The 22,719-nt window shown below is 39.0% G+C and overlaps 1 protein-coding gene across 4 annotated transcripts in view; it reads right to left on the bottom strand.

The window, feature by feature from the left end:
• MYH10 (myosin heavy chain 10) overlaps nucleotides 1–22,719 on the bottom strand; it is a 461,218-nt gene that overhangs the window by 328,263 nt on the left and 110,236 nt on the right. For 2 of the 4 annotated variants that reach the window (XM_029600341.1, XM_029600340.1), the window contains exons 7-9: nucleotides 11,576–11,593; nucleotides 8,912–9,004; nucleotides 4,645–4,708 (exon numbers count right to left, since the gene is read on the bottom strand). In XM_029600341.1, coding sequence (XP_029456201.1) covers nucleotides 4,645–4,708; nucleotides 8,912–9,004; nucleotides 11,576–11,593 — 175 coding nt within the window. The remainder of the gene's footprint in view (nucleotides 1–4,644; nucleotides 4,709–8,911; nucleotides 9,005–11,575; nucleotides 11,594–22,719) is intronic. The other 2 variants (XM_029600342.1, XM_029600343.1) reach the window with 1 other exon arrangement.

The following is a 22,719-nucleotide window of genomic DNA, read 5'->3' as shown; positions in this document are numbered from 1 at the left end:
CATATCTTATGTTCTTATGTCACTGAAGGTACACACGTTCCGTTACAATTATATACTTCACATAAAGGAAACATTTATTTGCTTTATCACAAATGAACCATTTATTAATACAATGTTATATACAGCCACATATATTTAGAAATATCCCCCTCATATTATCTCATTCACACATACACCATTCATACCTTTTCCTTAAAACCCACAAATACAAATACCCTTTGGGCTTCTTCAGGGATTATAATAAACAATTTTTTCTCCAATATATTATCCTCAATTGTTCTTGTGCACTAATTCTCCTATTTTCTTCTCTTGTATTCCTTAACCTGCCATAATGTTCTTCACATGTTCATGTTCTTGGATACTGTGTTATTGTATATTCTAAAAGCCTTAGCTTTTAATGACAAGATAAATCCTTAACGGATTCCATATTACTGAATCTTGAAAAAAGATGTCCTTGTCTACTCATCCTCTTAGACCTATCAGCAGCATTTGATACGGTCAATCATAATACATTATTAGATCGTCTGTCAGACATTGGAATTAGAGATACAGCTCTCAACTGGTTCAAATCGTTCCTCAATAACAGACAATATAAAGTCAAGGTCAACAAGGAAGAATCTCAACCAATCACCTGCGACCTGGGAGTCCCACAGGGATCGTCCCTCTCACCAACCTTATTCAATATTTACCTCCTTCCACTTTGCCAACTCTTGCTCAACCTAAATCTCATCCACTACCTATACGCAGACGATGTACAGATTCTAATCCCTATCACTGAATCTCTCCAAAAAACTCTAGATTTCTGGAATACATGCCAACAAGCCATCAACAACTTACTCACAAGTCTAAATCTTATTCTTAATCAAAACAAAACAGAATACCTACTCATTTCTCCAGATGGAACTCACTCACTTCCCGGCTCCAACCTCACCACTCAACTGACACTGTCACCACAAGTCAGAAATCTAGGAGTTATACTTGACAACCAAATGAATTACAGAGCTCTCATCAATAATATAGTAAAAGACGGATTCTTCAAATTACAAGTCTTAAAAAGACTTAGACCACTCCTCCATTTTCAGGATTTCCGATTGGTTCTACAAGCAATCATACTCACGAAAATAGATTATTGCAACTCTCTTCTAGTAGGCCTCCCCGCAAACGCCTTAAAACCATTACAGATGTTGCAAAACGCCTCGGCAAGGATCCTAACCAAGACAAACAAAAGAGACCACATCTCACCCATCTTAAAAAGCCTACACTGGCTTCCCGTCAATTTCAGAATACTCTTCAAAGTGCTTTCATCAATACACAAAGCAATACACAACCTGGCCCCACTGAAGCTCAAAATCCCTCTCCAACTCCACACCTCTACTAGACCAGTGAGACAAGCCTACAGAAACAATCTCCAGATACCACGAATGAAATCAACGTTAAGCAAAAGAGCATTCTCCACAGCTGGTCCCAAACTCTGGAATACGCTCCCGCCGGAACTCAAATCAGTGCAATGCCACATTATCTTCAAAAAAAGACTTAAGACTTGGCTCTTCCACCAAGCCTTTCCATAACATCAGTCTGCTGAACTATCTCTGCCAAGGTCCCCTTTAGGTCATTTCCAATCGAATTATAAAGAGAACTATTTATAAAGAGAACTATTTAAGATCCTCAGTTATTTTCAATAACCTACAAGAGAACTACACAAGAACCAGACAATAACCTACAAGAGAACTACACAAGAACAAGATCCTCAGTTATTTTCAATAACCTACAAGAGAACTACACAAGAACCAGACAAGTACCAGACAAGTACAACCCTAAAAATTCTTTGAACCCTCTATGATTACCCTAAGAACACCACAAAGAATTCTCTAAAGAATTATGCAATTCAACTTCAACTCCTTGGCAGTCCAAAACCCTGCCTACTTAGGCAATGTATATTATATCTCTTGTTATTAACCCCATATATTTATTTCCAAGTTATTTATACCTGTTCTTTGTAAGACATTTACTTGTCACTGTTATTGTTCAAAATGTAAACCGAATTGATCAGTAATTCTGTTACTGGAAAGTCGGTATAGAAAAGTTCAAAATAAAAAATAAAAAAATAAGATAGATGTTTTATTTTGTCTTCAAATTCTCCTCACAATGATGAAATTTACCCACAACCTTTTCTGCATTTTGTTTCCTATAGCAAATCTTATTCTCATCCGGTTCCATTTCACCACCTGGATACTGCGCCATAAGCTGCCATTTCTTCCATTAATCTTAAGCACTCACGTGGCTCTATACGATCCCCTTCCCTTAATTTTCAAATCTGGACCTTTTCCGCTGTTCTTTTATTTTTCTCTTCATTTCACAGTTTATCCATTCTCCAGCTGCTTCCTGCATCCACTGCCTTTCAGCTTTTTTTTTTTTTTAAACAGCTAAGTCCACGCTATTGGGGGACAAGATGCCAGATTTTCCCACATTGTTTGTAAATCCTGCAGGATCAAGTGCACCAGGATTGCTGTAGGTGTAGATGTTTCCAGAATCCAGAAAAGACCAAAGACCTTGGTGCGGGAGTCTTTGTCCTTGCAGATGCCGACTCCCAATGTCTTACCCAGCTTATCCAAGAATTTGGAGCACCATAATTCTTATGGTGGCAAAGAGTACTCCAGCAGATCAGGTAGAAGGTACAAAGGAATTCCCATAGCTCTCTCTTCAGTGCCGAGAGGTAAAGGAACACTAACCCACAACTCCACTGATGAAGGCAATCAGGGTGAGGTTAGTTGTATTAGAGGGGAATATTCCAGTGGCATGGTCCAGATGGTGGTTTTGTGTACTCCCTCAGTCTGACTATATTCCTCTGGAAAGATAAATGGTTGGATTCTACATTCCACCACCGGGATTCTCTGATGGGTCTGGGGAAGCAAATCTGATACTCTGGACAGAAGAGGTTGAAGGGTGCCCTCCTGGATACTAGTTACCAGCGAGGCAAAGGAAATCTTCAATTCCACTACCTGATCTGTGGGCTGCTGTGTCCTCTGACCAGGAGATGGGGGAAGAGACCTCTTCTGAGACAAGCATAGGTTCATCATCGAGGATACTCCAGGAGGAAGCCCCCTTCTGGATCAATTGAACAGGTGGATGCATGGAGACCAGAGGCACCATGACGCATATCAGATCTGATGTCTACAAGCGAAGTCCTTGCTCAAGGAGGCAAAATGGAGATAAGGGTGTTGAGATAGAGGGAAGCAAGTGAAGAGAATCACCCTCTGGGCCTCTTACTAATCGTTCCCGCCTCAAATGCATCGCGTGCACTGCAGAGCCGGGAAACTGTGCTCTAATTGTGCCAGGGTGCACAGCATTGATGGATTTGATACAGCAAATAGCTACATCAGCTGAACTGAGGTCTGATGCATTGACAGAGACGGATGGCGTGTTGACACCTAGGGCTTTCTGTGTCATGGATGTGGAGATCCAATGTGTCAATGGCACTGGGTGTATCAATGGTATTGAGGTCAAGCCTCAGCTTCGGTGGCACCAACTGCACCACCAGCTTTGATACATTGCACATTTTATGTGCTGAGTTCTGCAGAGCCTGAAATGGCTTACAGACCCTTATTTGCAGCACTATGCTCAATTCTGGATTAATGGCAGATCCAGAACCGGTAACACAGAAAGGGGAGCTTTGCTTGAGGAGCTCCTGCTCAATTTAGCATAGAGTGAGCCTGAGGAGGCCCTGATTTGAGAGGAAAGTCGCTGGCTTTTCAATGACTTGCAAAGTTCTTCCATCTTCCAGGCCCTGTTAGTCTGTAACCTCTGACACATCAGCCACAATCAAAGCAGTCAGCTACAACATGGTCTGACCCAAGACATTTATAGCAAAAGTCATGGCAATCTGTGATAAGACATCTGGCCACACACAATGCTTAAAACTGCTGGATGCTGTCTTCTTGGAGCCAGACATGATAGTTTTTTTTTGTTTTTTGTTTAATTTTTTTTTTTTGTGGTTGCACTGGAAAGTGTTTTGAGAGGCTGCAGAGGCAGCGAGACAACTCAAAGCAAATTGAGATTGGAAAAAAAACCCGTGAAGTACCAAAACAAAGGGTATACGTCCATGCAGAAGCTCAGAAAAAAAAAAAAAAAAAAATTGAGGGACTAATGAGCAGCACACACACACAAACTCCCCCACATGCTCAGTACAGCAAAAGCTCTATTACAGCTAGGAGAGAAAGGTCTGTTTGGCACCATCTGATGCCACCCATGTCATGGCTAATTTGGCCCTGCTTGTCGACAGAGAAAGATCACTATATATACACATTAAAATATGCAAACTGATGCAGCTCTGTCAAGCAATAAAGCCAGCACTGGAAGGAAAGATATAAGAGAATTGTCACACACAACTGTATCAACGCTGGATAGCATATAAGATAATAGAACATGAAACAGTAGCAAGCCTATCTTCATTTATTAGGTTAGAATGATCTTATGGTATACTGTTCTTTGTCACAGAAGCTCACAGAAATAAAGAAACCAAAGTTCAAAATGTTATTGCAGTATACTTGTCATATGTTTTCTGATTTCTATGTAATACATTCCAGGAGGTGAGGCTGCATACCAAAGTTACAAGCAAACCAATGTTGCATCAAAGAAACAGGATACAGGTCTCAATGTTGGCCCCAACAATATAACCAGCGGTATCAAAGTTGATTCTGATAAACTTGCCCTGCAATGATAAGTGTAAGAATGTTTCAAATAGCTTTACATCTAAGCAAAGGAAAATAACAAAGAGAAAGGAGAGGTGTGCAGCGCATCCTAGATGCTGGCCTCATCCACAAATCTTCACAAAATTAGTGTAATTTTCTAGGCCTTACTTGAGATTCTAGCTCTGAAGGAATGAATCATGATCGAAATCGTCTGAGACATAAGGCAGCTTAAAGACACTACCTTGGCTGCCAACTACAGTTATAGTTGTATGGCTGACTGTATGAAACAGTCCTTACATTTTTGCAATTCCTCCCTCTCCTTTAGGCTGACCTGCTGCTGCTTTCCTGGTTTTATTTTTCCATTTTGGGATCCTCCACCAAAATGTAAGGACTAATTCTTATCACACAACTATAATTGCATAAAACCCAAACAGAAGAAAAAGCCTCACTTTTTTTTCCAATTTAAAAATAAAAGTCAGTAAGAAAAATCAGTACACCTTGAAAACTGACATTTCAGCACCATAACAAAGTATCTAATATGTTATCAATTGAAGTATGGGGGAAAGGTCACCTCTATTATCTTGCAAGATAAGATAAAAGGTTTCTACCAAATTTATCTGTTGTGCTGTAACAGAAGAATTAAAGCTCAGCTACATCTAGTCTCTTATGGAGACTCAGTGTCTCCCTAAAGGCTGCTAAAACTATGCAGCTCAACAAACCCAAGTGCTGGATGTGGACTCATCAGAATCTCCCGTACTTAACACCATTACATATAAAACATGAATACCATACTAAAAGTGAAACAGTGAACTCAGGAAATGAGATTTTTTTATTTTTTTTTTAAAGAATGGGTGTGACAAATTGGTGCCCTATTTATTCCAAAATCTGTAAGCCCATAAGAAAAGAAAATTGGACAAATGGAAACAGGAATGACAGCAGAACAGAATAAAACAGGCAAGTGGATATTTTTAGCAATCGAGGAATATGGGGCATTTTTAAGCACACAACATTCACATAAAACAAAGCTTTGCCATGTTTTTAAAATTATTTTGTTTATGAAACTAAATAGTTTGCTTCTCAGTTTTTTCACATGCACAACATATGCTCCAGGACAGACACAAAGATTTTGATGCATTTCCTGGTCTGAACTTTCAACCCTGTAGTTTAATGCATCCAGAACAAGCACAAACCCTTAGCTGTAAATCCAGGACTGGCTTTCCAAAAGGGAGAGTAGTTAGTTATCGTTCTGGGGAGGTTCAGGTGAAAGGGTATCTGTTCCACCTGTGACTGACCAACCCTAGTACAATCAGTTCTAATATGCAGCTGTATTATAAGCATAGGAAATGCCTCTAAGAACAGTCACATAATTTCTGTTGAGAGAAGGGTAGCAGCAGATGATTGTCAATGCCTGGGGCAGCAAAGAGTTTAAATCTGCTGTGTATAACATATCTGCTGATATATAAAGGTTTTCAATTGACTGTTTATGAATGAATTACTGCTGCTTTTGATCAATGGCAGTCAATTACTTTTTCTCCCCAAGGATGTGTATTTTATAAAACATAAGCAAGCAAACAAGTCCAGCGATACCATTATGGGCCCAAAATGTATATCTTTTAGAATACTATAGAGCAGCGGTTCTCAACCGGTGTGTGGCCACACTTCTCGGTCCTCCGCTGACCCAGCTGCTCCCCCTACCCAAGCGAAATAGGTCCTTCTCCGCCCAGGCTTAGAATGCTGATAGCCCAGGCGGAACGCAGCAGGACAGCTGGAGTCAGCGGCACCGGCATGCTCTTTTCTTATCGCCCCCCCGCACGCACAGCCCGGAAGAGGAAGTGGTAAGCAGCAGGAGCGTGCACGGGAAGAAGAGACCTTGCTAGTGCGCTTGGCATTGGCCCGAAGGAAAGAAGAGAGGATCGGCCTGAAGAATGTGCAGCGCAGTTTGGAGTAAAATGAGGAAGAACGTCAACCCCCGCTGCCGCTGGGACTCCTTTCTCCGTGAGGGCTGAAAACAAAGGAGGTTGCTGCTGCCGCTAGTTCGGCAGGGGGGGGGGGGGGAGTGAATGAGCAAGCATGTGTGTTTCAGATCCTCTGTGTGTGTGTGTGAGATAGCATGTATGTGAATGATTGAGGCCTGTATATGTGAAAGAGTATGTGTGTGATTGAGAGCATGTGTGTAAATGAGAGAAAGAGAGAGCATGTGTGTCTGTGTGTGATTGAGAGCTGGTTTAGGTCAGAGAGCATGTGAGTATGTGATTGAGAGCCTGTGTGTATGAGAGAAAGAGAGCATGTTTGTAAGCCTGTGAACGAGAGTCTGTGTGTGAGAGAAAAAGACAGCATGTGTGTGTGATTGAAAGCCTGTGTGTGTAAGCGTGAAAAGACAGACAGCATGTTTGTAATTAAGAGCCTATATAAGAGAGAGAGAAAAGGCATGTGTATATGTGAGCGATTGAGAGCGAGAGGAGAAACTTGCAAGCAAACCATCCCTCCTCCTGCTAATTCAAAACAATCTCAGGGCACCTGGATATCAAACATTCCCAGGTATGCAGAGCAAACATTTTTTGGTATCTTTATTTTTCATTACTGGGTCTTTGTGTCTATTTTGAAATATTTTATTGGTATCTAGAAACTTTTATATGAGTTTTTAATTATTGGATATTCCATTCATCGGCTATTTTAAAATAATCTGTTCTTTTTCTTAGTATGGTTTTTACTGCTATTGCTTTTATATTTCTTGATTTGTTTTATAAGGACTGGTGATGTTTCTTTTCTTCCTTTATTACACTGCATACAGATACTCTGGCTGGTTGCGGTTTCCAATTCAGTTTTTGTCTGCATGCTTCTAGTTATGCATTTTGGTCTCTATTATTTGTTAGGTAAGGGACAGTACATGTGATTCAGGTGAGGTTTTCTGCTGGCGTGTAGTTTCTGTATAGGGCTCTTTAATAGCCTGACTTGGTCCGTTTTCCTAATAGGAGATGTACTGGTGTCTTAAGGCCTGGTATAATATTTTCATTGTTACCTTTTCTTAGGTAAGGTGGTTACTGTTTAAGTGCTGGAAACTGGTGCTGTTTTGGTGTGAACTGTTTACTATTTATGCAATTTCTGTTCAGACAGTATATGTATCTTTCCCTTGTGTCATTCTTAACAATAAAAATAATACTGGGCCTTTATTTTTTATTTCCGCCATGAATTGTAATGAGCCGTGTGTCACACATGTGAGCGTGGTCTGCCAGGTGTGCCACGATGGGAAAAAGGTTGAGAACCACTGCTATAGAGAATATAACATGAGCATACTTGACAAAGGAGAAGTGAAAAGCTCTAGCAGTTTCTGTAATAGATAATAGCTCAATTAAAGATAAACTTGTTTCATTAAATGAGACACCATTTTGATTTATCTGACGTGTACCTCCAAAAGCAGAAGGAAAAATGGTCTTGAATAAAAGATGCTCTTGTGAAGACTTAATCAAGCCTCGGAGAGAAGCACTCCAGATAACAGATTGAAGACAGATTCAATCCAGAGGCTGAAGAGAGTCCCTGGAGCAGTAGAGCAGGGGAGCTCAAGTTCCACACCCTACTTCTCAAACAGCTGAAGTCAATGAAAGCCTTTTAAAATTCAGAGCTCAGGCAAACAGAATTGGAACAGGAGAGAGAAGCCATTGCATATTGTACAAGTGGCATCTAACAAATTACCCTAGCTCTAACTATGGAAATCCAGAACTATATAGCATTTGACATCTTGTCCCAGATAGGTCAAGGGAGATCTGATAGTGTTACATTTACTTTCTGGCAGAGCATTAGATTAGTTGAGGATAGTTCCCATGCACCGAAAGTCACAAAGAAAACAGGACAGTGGAAGCCATGGCATTTTGCCTTGCTCTGGCAGCACCAAACAAGAACATGAGCAATTGAAGTTAAAAGCCAACTGATTAAACCTTTCTGATTGGAAGCCTGGCTAAACCCTCCTAGAATTCCTGGCTGAGGAATTTTGTTTGTCCAAATTTCCTTCTTCCCATAAACCTGGGCCTAGGTAGAAGAACTATTTAAATAGGGAACATTGCCTGAAAGTTCCAGTTATCAGGTTCCTTAAACACTCAACTGAAAAAAATATTATGCCACTCGAGGGCATCATCTTCCGGACACCTACTGCAAACATATCAACTTGTATCTTGTGCCTCACAAACCATGATTTCAAACCTTTAGCAATACACATTTTGGGTACTTACAAAACGAGAAGAATTGTCATTTTTCACAGTCTTGGCATTACCAAATGATTCCAAAATGGGATTTGCTTGTAGAAGCTGGCGTTCGAGTTCACCCTAAAAAGGTGGCAAAAGTTTAAAAACCTAATTAATCATAATTATCAAGGACAGTTACAGATCCTGCTCTTTCCTTTACATAATTGATCCTTAGCAACCCCAACCATCTTACAATTACTATCTTCCAGACATATCTCCTTTTTCTTGCTGCCTTGGGTCTGTTGATATCTTTCAATGAAGAAAGACATTTACAGGACTTGACAGTGGGCAGACTGATAAATATTGAACAATGGAGGAGGAAGAGTTCAGGCCCAGGGCTTGTGAATTAGGCACAGATCTTAACGTAATTTATATCATTCCCATTTTTTTACTCCCTCAATGAAATAAATCTGCCAAATAAAATATGAATGTGTATACATAATGAAAGTAACTGAAAATTAAAAGGATTTCTAAGAACCAGACATCTGTCTAGTACACAGCCATTCAAAACTTACAGCATATACACTAGCAATGATCACTGTACACAAGCTAATTGGGGCCAGTAGTGCATCAAGTCAATATTCAGTGATATTGAAACAATTTAGTTTATATCCAGTTACAAAGAGAATGCAACAGATCATGACTGTACAGCCTAACTAGTCTAGTTGCACAAAAATGATTAGACATTTTAGAACTCTGCAGATGTCAGAAATTCAGTCATTTCAAACAAGTTTCTCCTTTCCACTTGGCAAAACATGGTTCATACTATGTACAATTATGCATTTTTGTCACATCGTGTCTTGATAAAATTAAATTAGAAAGGGATTCATGAATAAAGTCTGTGCAATACCCAATGAGCTCGTGTGAAAAATTATGTTGGTAGACATGACACCAATTCCTTGCCCTACAAAATGGTAAAAAAACTGAAATTATGTATTTCAAATGTGACAATTAAGAATTAGCATGTAGAAAGTCTGCTTTTTCCAATTGTAGGGCTTTATATTATTGCCTATTATATAATCTCTTTTAGCCAATCTCCATGTCTGTTCCAAGCATACAAAACCTGCAATAACTTGTGCTCTGAAAATAAATATTGTATTTCCACAAAGACTGTAGAGGCAATAGGAAATTTAGGAATACATTTTCAGATGTGCAGTTCCTGAACTATGAGCGTGCATCTCAGTCACTGTTAACTTTGTATTTATGCAGCTGAAACGGTTACTGGTTAAACAAGTTTGGCAATGTAAAAATTATCTAGATAAAATTATAGTATTAAAAAAAAAAAAGTGTACTTCAACCTACTGGCTGTTTCAACAGCACACTTATGCCAGGCTCCAGAGGGAACTAGAGTCCATGTCTCTTAGATGAAGAGTTTCTGCAATGGCTGGACTGAATGGGAAGAAGGAACACAAAGTGGGAGGTGGGGAGAATCCTGGGTAATTGCAAATTAAGGTTCAGGGCCCTTTAGCCAGTTAGATCAGGATCAATCAGGCTCGAAGCCAAAAAGGAGAAAAGAAGCTGCCAAAATGCGTATGCATCATGTTAGGGTTCCTTTTTTCACTAACAGAATCAATTTGATAACCCTTTATAAGCAATTACTGGGCAGGTAGGAGCTGCCTTGCAATTAAAAGTGCTTTTTAGTTGAAACTACAGTTAATTGCATGGATACAAAAGAAACCTTAACCACAGTTATTACTGGGCTTAGATTTCAGCTATTTTCACCTAATACTATTCTATCAAAAGTAAAGAAAGCTGATGTGCAAGATGACTAACCATCAATAATACCAGTGATCCTTTTAGCTATTACAGAACAGCTTCATTAAAGTTCAACTAAGAAAACATGTATAAGTTATTGGGAAACTACTTGTCCAGTAACAAACTACTATCAGTCAATATTCTCAACAACTAGTTAAGTGGGCTTTGCAACAAGTAGAGCACCCTTTTACAATGATTGCTAAAAGTCTCTCTGGCTCCTTAGGTATGTCTCATCCCAATGAAAATTGGGAAGATTAGGCCCATTTTCTCTTTTAGGGCTTGTCCTAATTTTCTACTGAGTTGATCTGTCACTTTCTCTGTGGTCTTCCATATGAATGAAACAGACAAAGAAACTACACAAACATTAGTTCAGAAGAGCAATGAGGCCTCTGCCCCATGACCAGCTCCTACTTGTGTCAAGTTTAAGGAATTGTGGATTTTCTTACAGTTCTAAGGTATCAGTAACCCTTAAAATTCCCTCTTTTAGCCATTTGCTGGCTAAAATATGAAATTCTAATTTCCTTTCATTAATTTAATTTGCACATAGGTTATTATGGCAAGCAACAAGCTGAAGCATTATACCAGCTAAGTACCATCTTTCACAAACTTAGCTGTAACAAATCCAATACAGAAGTTGTTTCAGTCATTTGAGAATTAGGATAGCACCCTCCCCACCTCGAAACAGAGTGCAACTACTTGGAAAAAGCAATATTAGATTTTGTGAAATCATGCAGTATGTCATGCACACCAGATCAATTTAAAAGATTGTTATGAGTGTGGGTAAAGGAATACTGCCATGTTCTTAGCAGAAAGTCAGCATTCCTGGTGATTTATTGTAAAATACGGTAGTGAAGAAATTTAAAAAAAAAGTGAGGGAGGGATCTACATGCTACTCACATACAACAGGGATCCACTCTGTAGTTCAAAATGACATTGAAACAAAAATGTTAATGGTTATGATTTATGCCATACAGAGCATGAAATTCAACTTTAGGATTAAAACATGGGCACACTTATGAGCACTCAAAAAAAGATTCTTCCTTTAGTCCACAATAACCATTTAAAAAAAAAAAAGATACTGAAGTTTTACTGAGACTCTCTACCACAAAATTATCTTCAGTACAAATTATGAAAACTGCATCCCTAACATGTTCAGAAATGTGTGCTTGGCACAAACAGCAATGTTTTACTCCTTACCTCAACATTTTAGTAACCTTTTTTTCTTATTAAAATCCAAAAGTAATTTAAAACAGCACTATTATAAAAAATATTTGAATGCTTTTACTCAATTGTTGAAGGGGCACACAACTGCCTGCATGAGCCACATGGCACCGGTACCTGTCAAGCTACAGTTTTATTTTAAACAGCATTTTCTGCAAATGTTTGAATTTTAAATCTGGCTATACAATCTTTCTAAAAAGATGTTAACCAATATTAAAGAAAAAAAATTCAACATGAGGTATTTTTAAAACATTTAAAATCCCACTAATTTAGCTTTCTTTCTGAGGAGACAGCCATTTAGAGATTGTGACAGATTCTACTATTCTGTCTGAAATACCATTTTAAATCTCGATGAATCAGGGTATTTATAAAAAAACACATTCCGCTATCTTAGAAAAGCTGTGATGCGGAGTACAACACAATATGAAAATTATAAAACCTTTAAAACATCATACTGCTGTATTGAGCTATATTAGTCCATGGACATGAGTAATTTATAGCACAGTATAGTTTGAACAGTTTAAAAGCACCAGGAAGGAGAACAAAAATAAAAGTGGATGCAGCAATTAAAGGAGCATGTCTTATTACAGAAAAAAAAAATTAAAATATCAAACAAGGAAGAGCTGGAATAAAATCAAGAGGCAGTCAGAGCCAAAACTAAAGCTAAAGCATTAACCAATCTGAAAAATATTCACCACATCTGTTTAAGTAACATCACTAGAACAATCTACCTCAAAACATTTGATTTATCCCATAGAAAAGTTTGTATTCTCAACGTTCCACTGATAAAACCGCTCATGTTCTAGTGATATCTAATTTGTTCCAAGATTTTAAGATGTGAATTGTTTTGAGGTTGAAAACCATTTTATATACTTAAGCTGAATTTACCTTTCATTATTCAAATGACTTGTGTATCTAATGGAGTAACACCAATTTTTAGTTCCAAGGCTAATACACTATTAGTACCATAATTAGGTAAATGGGCAAGCTAATGTAGAGTTGGTAAATAAGGATGCAAACATTTAAAAAAATCATTTAAGAGTTAACCATGTGAACGACAGCTACACGAGCAACCTACCCCCCTTCTGTACCACCATCTTGCCCCCCATCCCCTCTCTGATATTTCTGGGAGCTCCCTACAACGTGCCCACATACTCCCCCAGGCTGACAAAGAACAATCAAGCCTATCCAACATCAGAAGCTGCACAGCATACCAGAAAAACATGAAACCAGCTGCAGGTCAAATTCAGCAGGTATGCAACTCCTGGCAGTAGCACCAAATATTAAACATTTAAACAGAGACTAAACTAAGATTTTACATACTGTAATATTTTACATCACTAATGGCTAACTGGTGATACAATCATGACTATCAAAAAATAGAAAGCACTAAAGAAATGACTGTTGCAGGCTAAAATGTGTGGAATATAACCATGCCTGCAAGTTTAATTCTCCATTTTCAAATGTTTCTGTTCAATATTATTCATTCAATGAGATGGAGAAAGGAACTTGTTTAATAGTGATCTCCTGGACAACACAAGCATAAATTAGAGTAAGCAAAAATGTAAAATTTTTTGAACAGTAAATGTGTAGCACACATGTGCTGATAAACAAGGAGGTAGGCGATCTAAAAAAGCCCTGGAGGCAACACAAACAATAGATGCCAAATGATGTCCGTTAAGTTGCTTTATTAAGAGACTTGTATATCCAATATAAAAATGCCCGACTCAGGCCGAGTTTCGCTCCCCTCTCTTGGGGGCTGCCTCAGGGGCTGTGTGAGAATCTCTTATGTGTATATAAAGATGATCTTTTGCCAATGAATTTTTCTGGAAAACAGTGAACTAGAGTAATGAAACAGCAATGTAAGTGGTCTCCTGCAAGATGTGATTAGACGTTTTTGGAGACAATATTTGTCAATGCGCTGTTATACGCACCGGGGCTGACTGGCACTCAAGGCTGTGAGAATTCATAAAGCTGTATCAAGTGGTGCGCCGGTCTCCTTCTCAACGGAATTTTCCTCACTTCAGTATTTAATTTTAAGTCATAATTTAATTGCACAGTATGCATTACAGCCAAGTCAGAGATTATAACCAGTTCTCAAATCAACGATCAGTCTCAAAATGTCACAGCCTGTAGACTGTACAAAAGAGCATCTATAAAGATTGCATTTAAATTCTGCTGCATGTTTTGGGTGAAAGTTCAGTTATCCATAGTAGTGTGCTTGGACTGCACCCGCAGTTTTCCTAGTGTCCATGTGATAACATCTAGAACAGCAATACACTGCTCAATAGGTATAGCTCAACTGAAAATATCAAGCTTTGGGTTTATTAAATATGCCTAATAAAGCTAAACTAATGGAAGAGAAAAATTTGATTCTCCATATCAAAGGATATATGCGCATATACTGATCATATGGTAACAGACAAAAGGGGGTGAATTCAATTCATTTTTATATCAAAGAAACCAAAAATTCTAAATTATGCTCTTTCCATGGCAACTAAAAAAATATATCAAACAGTAGCCTTGTTTTCCACAATTATCAATGCAAACAGTACAGGAGAACAGTACAGTAGCACCAAATAGTAAACTAAGCAGACAAGTCAGATATGGAAAGCATGTACCATAAAACTGTTTTCCCCATAGACAGCTGGATAAATTATATCTGATCTGTGGGCAATGTCATCAGGCAGCACAGAACTGAACTCTCTCTCCAAGCTAGGAGAGCTCAGAGTTCTTCTGAGCACGAATGGAAGTTCCCGCGTGGGACAGGATAGACAGCTGTCCAGGGAGTAGGGTGAGAATCTCATGTCTAATTCTATGGAAAATACCATTTATGGTAAGCAAGCTTTGCTTTTTCTGTTGATAAGCAGGGTTGAATTAGACCCAATCTGTGGGGAGTCCCCAAGCTGAGGGTTGCAGAGCATTTTGTCAGAAGCAATCCGGACTCCACTGTGGATAGCAGATTTTTTTTTGTATTAAATTGTGCAAGACCACTGTTCCCATTGCACTGTCCATGGAAGCTAGGCAGCAGTGGTTAAGTGAAAACGTGCACAAAGAGCCAAGTAACTGCTTCGCAAATGTCTTCAATAGGAACCTTCTGAAGTGTGCAATGGGTGAAAGTTGCTGCTCATATTTATTTATTTATTTATTTTTAGGTTTTTATATACCGGAAGTTCCTGTATACAATACATATCACTCCGGTTCACAATTAACAGAGAAAACTATCGCCGGGAAGGCGGTTTACATGGAACATACATGGAACATGGAACATATCGAATAAACTATAATAAAGTACAATCTAATGTACAATCTAATGTACAATCTAATGTACAATCTAATTTACAATCTAATTTACAATCTAATTTACAATCTAATTTACAATCTAATTTACAATCTAAAGTACAGTCAAAAGTCATATCTGGTGACTTTTGACTGGATTAGTGAAATCAACTCCAGCTGCTGAATCGCAATGTGGAATACAGTTCGTGATCCAATTGGAAAGCATCCTTTTGGCCACAGCTGTACCCATTCTATTTGGATCATAGGATATGAACAGTTGAGAAGCTTTCTTAGGAGGTTGTGTATGTTGCTTGTAGTAAGTCAGAGCTCTTTTACAGTCCAGGATATGCAAGATTTTTTCAGTCATGAGCATGAGGCTTTGGAAAGAATACAGGCTTTGGAAAGCAGAAACTTTTGATAATTTTGGATATGTTCCTAGTACTACTTTATCATGAAAGAATTGCATGTAAGGCACGCAATGAACTAGTGCTTGTAATTTACATACTCATCAAGGAAACAATGGCTACTAGGAAAAGAACTTCAATAGTAATATACAGCTGTGCTCATAAGTTTATATACCCCTGACAGAATTTGTAAGAAGTGTAGCATTGTAAGAAAATGAGTGAGCAAACATTTATTTTTAATGTGTTTCAAATTAAAATATTATGCATCACAGAACAATCATTAAACAAACCATAGCAACAAAGGAAATAAAATGGTCCTGTTCAAAAGTTTACATACCCTTAAAAGCTGATAATATACTCACGTTCACACACATAGGTTGAGATGGCAATGAAGGGTAGGTATTGACACCTGTACTTTGATTATAATTAGTGTCTGTGTATAAATAGTCAATGAGTTTCTTAGCTCTTGAGAAACCCTTGTGCATTTCATCTAGGGCTGCACTGACTTTGGTCATTACTGAAGCATGGGGAAAGCAAAAGAACTGTCAAATGATCTACGAACAGAAAGTGCAACTTTATAAATCAGGAAATAATAAAAATGGAAAATTATGGGTTCTTTAAATACTAAGATAGACCAAGAAAGACTTCAGACAACTGCCAGGAAAATCTGTTGGGATACAAAAATAACCAAACAAGCAACTTCTACTGAAATACAGGCTTCTCTAAAACAAAGTGGTGTGGGAAGTTTTAGCATGCACAATAAGGAGATACTTTACCATGCAGCCCATTTTTGTTCAGGTTGCCAGAAAAAAAAAGCCATTGCAGCACCAACGCCACAAAACAGCCCCCCCAAACCTCACCTAGAGAAGCCTCAAAACGTCTGGAACAAAAATAGTTTGGAGTGATGAGACCAAAATTGAACTTTACGGTCACAACCATAAAAGCTATGAAGAGAAGCACACCATCCCTACCGTGAAGCATGGAGGTGGATCTCTGCTGTTTTGGGGGAGGTGGGCTACAGTGGCTCAGGGAATTTAGTCAAAACTGATGGCAGGATGAATGCAGCATCTTATTACAAAATATTAAAGGAGAAATTGCATTCAACAGCCAAGAAGCTGTGCATAGGGCACATGTGGACTTTTCAACAGACAATGATCTGGAAAGGCCAAATCAACCCTTCAGTGGCTGCAGCAGAAAAATGTGTGATGGCCACGCCAGAACTTTCACTCTCCTGACCTCAACATCATTGAGCTACTTTGGGGAGAACTCAAGCATGCAGCTCATGCTAGACAACCAAAGAATTTGCAGGATCTGGAGTCCTTTTTGCCAAGACGCATGGGCAGCTTTACCACATGAGAAAATAAAGGGCCTCTATCACAAAAGACTGCAAGCTGTTACTGATGTAAAAAGGGGGCAATACATAATATTAAGAACTACGGGTATGCAAACTTTTGAACAGAACCATTTTATTATTTCACTTATTGCTATGGTTTGTTTAATGATTGATTATTATGCGTCACATAATACTGAAACCTTACTAGGGGCATTACATGATACCATTTTAAGAGGAACGGACAATGGCCAGATTTATTTTTTGATGCTGCTGGATATTTCTTCAGCATTCGATACAGAAAACCATTCTACCCTGCTAGATAGACTGAATGAAATTGGATTACAAGAAATTACATTAGCCTGGTTTAAATCCTATTTGGAAAATAGAGCATTTAAAATTAAGATTAATAACATCGAATCCGATAGTTTTAATCTTCCTTATGGTGTCCCCCAAGGATCTTCACTCTGCTATGCTTTTTAATATTTATATGTTCCCTCTCTGTAAACTTTTATCTGGTCTTAATATCACTTATTTTATTTATGCTGATGTGCAGATTTTAATCCCCATTGAAAATTCTACTAGTTCTACTTTAAAAATATGGGATATTTATTTAGTCGCCATTAAAAAAAGTTTTATCTGAAATGAATTTAGCTCAGAATGACAAAAAAACAGAAATCTTGTACATCTGCCCAAAATTAAGCCCTTTGAAGGAACTCGAAATACTGGAAGTGATATACTTTTAATGTTACATTTTGTATTTTAAGATGTGTTTTGATCTATATAGTTTTATTTGCATTTTTAAGAAGTACTTGGATCCATTGTTATTGTATTTTAGCTTATGTTGAGACAGATTTTATATTTTAGATGAACCATTTTAAAAGTTACCCTTCTTTTACACGCAAATGTAGTAACTAACATTTGATTTATGTTGTAAACCAACGTGATATGAATCAACATGAATGCAGGTATACAAAAATCACTGAATAAATAAATAGCACAATTTTAAACATTAAAAATAAAGGTGTGTTTTGTCTGATCATTCATGTTTTCTTAAAATTCTACACATCTTACAAATTCTGCCAGGAGTATGTAAACTTAGGAGTACAATTGTACATAGTAATGATGGCTGAAAAAGACTATCTGGGTCCATCCAATCTGCCCAGCAAGTTTATGGTAGTAACTGTGATTCCGTGCAGGTTACCGCCATGCTTCTATTAAGGGTGGTTAAATATTTCCATGGGGCCAATTCCAGGGGCTTAAATGAAGGTTTTGTAAGCTAAGACTACATTTATGTCTCAAGGTACCAGTGGTTTCTGAATTGGAAAGTGTAATTGTAATAAGCCTTTCATGAATTTTGAGACTAGCGAATGCGTTGAAATAGACACACCATTCTCCATGGAATGACAAGCTACAACAGCACAGATATGTACTCATATTCAAGAAACTGCAAGTCCAGATTGTGAAAGGAAGTTAAGAAAGGACAACAGTTGAACAAATCAATATGGTGAGAAGTACACCATATTGAGCATTTCCATTTAACGAAGTAACTGCACCTAGTTGATTGCTTTCGTGCTGAGAGAAGCACATCCTGAATTGGTTCTGGAAGTGACCATTATTTTAAGACCGTGCGCTCAACACCCATGCTATTAGATTGAGGGCTGAAAGCTTTGGGTACAGAAGAGAGCAGTCATCCTGAGATAAGAGTAGGATCTTCTCCCAGATGGATTGGAGGTTTCATGGAGAATTGAACAAGATAAGCATAGCATGCTGGTGTTGGCCCTGCTGGCGCTATCAGAATCATAACAGCTTGTTCTTGCATGAGTTTCTGTATGGTTCTCAAAATGAGTGGTATCTGAGGAAAAGTGTACACAAGACCTGTGTTCCAGGGAGTCAGAAAAGTGTCTGGAGCCTTGCGTAGTATACGGGGTCAAATGGAGCAGAATTGACTTAATTTTTGGTTTTGCTTGGTTACAAAGAGGTCAAATCACGGCTGACCCCATAATCTGAGCAGTCAATTGGCTATGTTCTGCATCAAACATCATTCATGTGGGCAAAATATTCTGTCTGCCATGGTGCTCTGAATACCTGGCAAGTAGGAAGCTTGAAGTATTGCTTTATTTTCTATCGCCCAGCGCCATATGTATACAGTCTCTTGGTATACTATCCATGATCCGGTTCCACCTTGTTTGTTTACGTAGAATATAGCTACTTGATTGTCTGTTTTTAACATGTTTTCCCTTTGAAGAATTGTGAATGCATGAAGGGCACTGCACATCACTCAGACTTCTAGTAAATTGATTTGTAAATGTTTTTCTGGAATCAACCTTGTGTTTTTAAATGTCTAGTGTGAACCCCCAATCCACGATGGAGGCCTCTATGACTAGTATCACTTTAAAAATGGTACTGGTTGGAGGGACGCACCTTCTTGTATTATAGATGATTGTAACCACCAGCGTATCTCTTCCTTCATCTCTGAGGCAATTGTTACTTTCGTGTGAAATGGCTGTAGGAGTTGATTCCATTGAGATCTCAGTCCCCACTGAAGTCGTCAACATGTGTAAGTTTGCTAATGGGACTACAAGTACTGCTGTGGCTAAGTAGCCTAAAAGCTCAAGAACTCAATGGGCTGTTGTAATGTTAATAATGCACTAGCAGCTTTATATAATTTCTATATTCTTTCCAAGGGTAAGAAGGCTCGTACTTATATGGGCTCCAGAATTGATTTCTGAAAATTTATTATGAACCAGAGTGACTGCAGAGTTGTTTGAAGATTGGAGGTGGGCTTAAAATGTGTCCGTTGATGGGGCTACCAAGAGCCAGATAGAATACTCAAATTCCTTGACTTCATAGATGGGCCACTACAACTGTAATGCATTTCATAAAGACTTGTGGGACAGCAGATAGTCCAAATGGAAGAACTTTGTACTGATAGTGACTGGCACCCACCATAAAAAACAGGTAATGTCAAAAAGGATATATCGGGATGTGTGCATAAGTATCCTTGAGATCTAAGGAGCACATCCAATTGTCCTACTAAATGAAAGGAAGGATTGTGCTCAGAGATGTCATTTTAAATTTCTCTGTAGGGAGTATTGATTGAGATTTCGAAGATCCAAGATAGGTCAGATACTTCCCATCTTCCATGGGATAAAAAAAGAAATTGGGTTTAGAATCCTTGATTGTGAAGGGTAGAGTGTGTGTTTTTACTACATTTTGTAGTATGAGTTTGTGCACTTCTTGCTGCAGAAGTGGTAGATGTGCAGGCTCAGGAGATGAGATCACATTGTGTAGTGTTACCAGTTGTGTTTTAAAACTGAGACAGTAACCATACTGAGGGCTTCAGAGCCAATTGACCTTTTGAAATTTGATTCCAGAATGTTAGAAACAGTTGAATTAGACATTTTATATACCGCTGTTCCATGTATGGATCACAACGGTTTACAAAGGGACAATGATTGCTTACAGTGTTGGTATTCATAGACAAATTAATATTAAAAAATGAAATTATCTAGGGTGTATTAAAATGTATCTAGTATTTAAGGTGATGAGTATGTTAAGTTAAATCAAATTATAGTAATTCACATTATAGTCAGTGTTTGAGAATCATATATTCTCTCATTTGAATTGTTCTTCATGATTTGATTATCTTTATTCTTAATGTCTGTGTTGGATCAATCATGTTTTCTTGCTGATCAAACTTTGCCCATGTTTTGCTAGTTGTTGTTGTTGGGTTTTCTGCTGGCAAAGTTCTCTAGGACATCCTATAGTTGGAGCAGTCAGATTGTTGGTGTGTTGGAGGCAGCAAGCAAGATTGGTGTCAAGATCTATACAACCTTCTCAGATAGTAAAGAAGTTTGTAAGACATATATGGTCTTCTAGCCGAGGGAGGAGGGTCTGTCAATGTGGAATGAGACTGGACTGCCACATTCTGTTCCATGATCTGGGATATGGTTTCCTTTAACTTTTCACTGAAAAAGTTGTCATCTACACGAGGCAGCTTGGCTAGTTTTTCTTTAACATCTTCTCTGATCATGCTTGCCCGTCACCAGGCAATATGTTATGCTCCTATGGAGGCCGCTGATATTCACACTATGGTATCTAAGGACTCATATAATGCGGAGGCGACACACTGCTTCCTCTAAGTTGTATAGAAGAAGGGGCGAGAAAAGGTGAGAATTGTTCACCTGTTTTTGTCCGAATGAACAGCTTTAGATACAGAATGCAGTCATACATACATATGAATTGGTGTTGCGTGATTCTTGCCATGAGTATTGTGGCTTGAAAAATCGTTTTCCCCAGTCATCCAGGAAATACTGATCCTTCCCTGGAGGCACATTTGAATAAAGCAGTCTTTGTCATGAAATCTCTACCACAAAGGAATTGTGGGGAAGTTGTACTATCCCATATCCTGGAGATTTTTTCATTCTGAATTTAGGTCCAATTTGCGGGCTACTGTGGAGCCTGTATAAAGAATTTCCCACATTTTCATGAGAAAGGTATCCAAAACTGAGTTAAGGCCAAGAGTTCAGCTGGAATATCCAGGATTTTCAAAATTCCCATGGACTTCTGCTCTTGGGTCAGGCTCTTTGCATTACTACAGTGTTAAGAGCGGTTCCCATCTTCTCCCAGAATTTAAAGTATGTTAAGTCCCCTGTGAAGGTGTGTCATCCAGTGGCCCTGGAAGTGGGTCAGAAGGGATGCCTGTGGAGCTGTCAGGGGAATTCCCCTGGAAAACAATAACTGGACCAAGATAATTGTGAAGAGTGAGAATGGATTCCTGCTGACAGAACCAGATTAGGTGGTTGCTCATTGATGTGGACCTCCTTTGCAAGGAGGATGAAGACATTGGCAGAGAGAGCGTACCGGGCGTTATTCTTTCAGGTGATGATAGAAGGATGGAATAAACCAGAGGGAAACTATTCCAATTCTGGTACAAAGGATGCAAAAAAAAAAAAAAAAAAATATATATATATATATATATATATCCTTGTTGCACCCGGTCGCAGATGGCTGTGCCCTCTATTGCTCACCTTTTTCCTGCCAGACTCAGTTCCTTTTGGGAAGATGGCTGCCTCTGCTTCTCCATGCTGACCCCTCCGGCGTCCCAGTCCGACATGGGCGATTGCATTCGCCATCTTTCTCCTTTACGTGCGTCATGGCAGGAACCTCGGGGGAGTCTCCATCGCATGACGTCACAAGCTCTGATATTTAATCTCCACTCACGATTACTAATCAGAATTAGCAAGGAATCCTCCTATACTGATCTCTCTACATTACCAGACGCTTCCGCTCTGTATACTCTTGCTCCAGGACGACTTAGGTACCCGCTTCTCAGGGGCCTGCCTCGCTCCTTACACCCTCCGGGATTATCTGCTACCAACGAGGACGTCTAAGGTTCCCGCTCCTCGGGAGCCTTGCCTCGCTCCTGCCTACCTCCTACAAGGACGCTTAAGGTACCTGCTCCTCGGGGGCCTTATTTCATCCCAGATCTCCAATCCTCAGGGGTTCTCTCCTACTACAACTACCAGCATCAGAGTGAATACTACTGCTCCAGTTCCGTCTCTGCATTGTCTCATCTCTCTTTCTTCATAGATCCTCGGCCTACCCCGCACCACGGACCAATACCGGACCCATCTCCCTCTCAGGACCTGGTGAGACTAACTGCCTTTCCACTCTGCAGCCTTCAAATGGAAAATTACCATCTGACATATCTACTTCTGGCTAGGATCACTGCCCGTTCCTTGGGTTACTATCTACGTTGCAGTATAATAAAGACTCACTTTCTCTGTGTCCATCTCTGATTA

The sequence above is a fragment of the Rhinatrema bivittatum genome, chromosome 4, assembly GCF_901001135.1.
Source record: "Rhinatrema bivittatum chromosome 4, aRhiBiv1.1, whole genome shotgun sequence".
Lineage (NCBI taxonomy): Eukaryota > Metazoa > Chordata > Amphibia > Gymnophiona > Rhinatrematidae > Rhinatrema > Rhinatrema bivittatum.
This window is presented reverse-complemented; position numbering and strand designations above follow the sequence as displayed.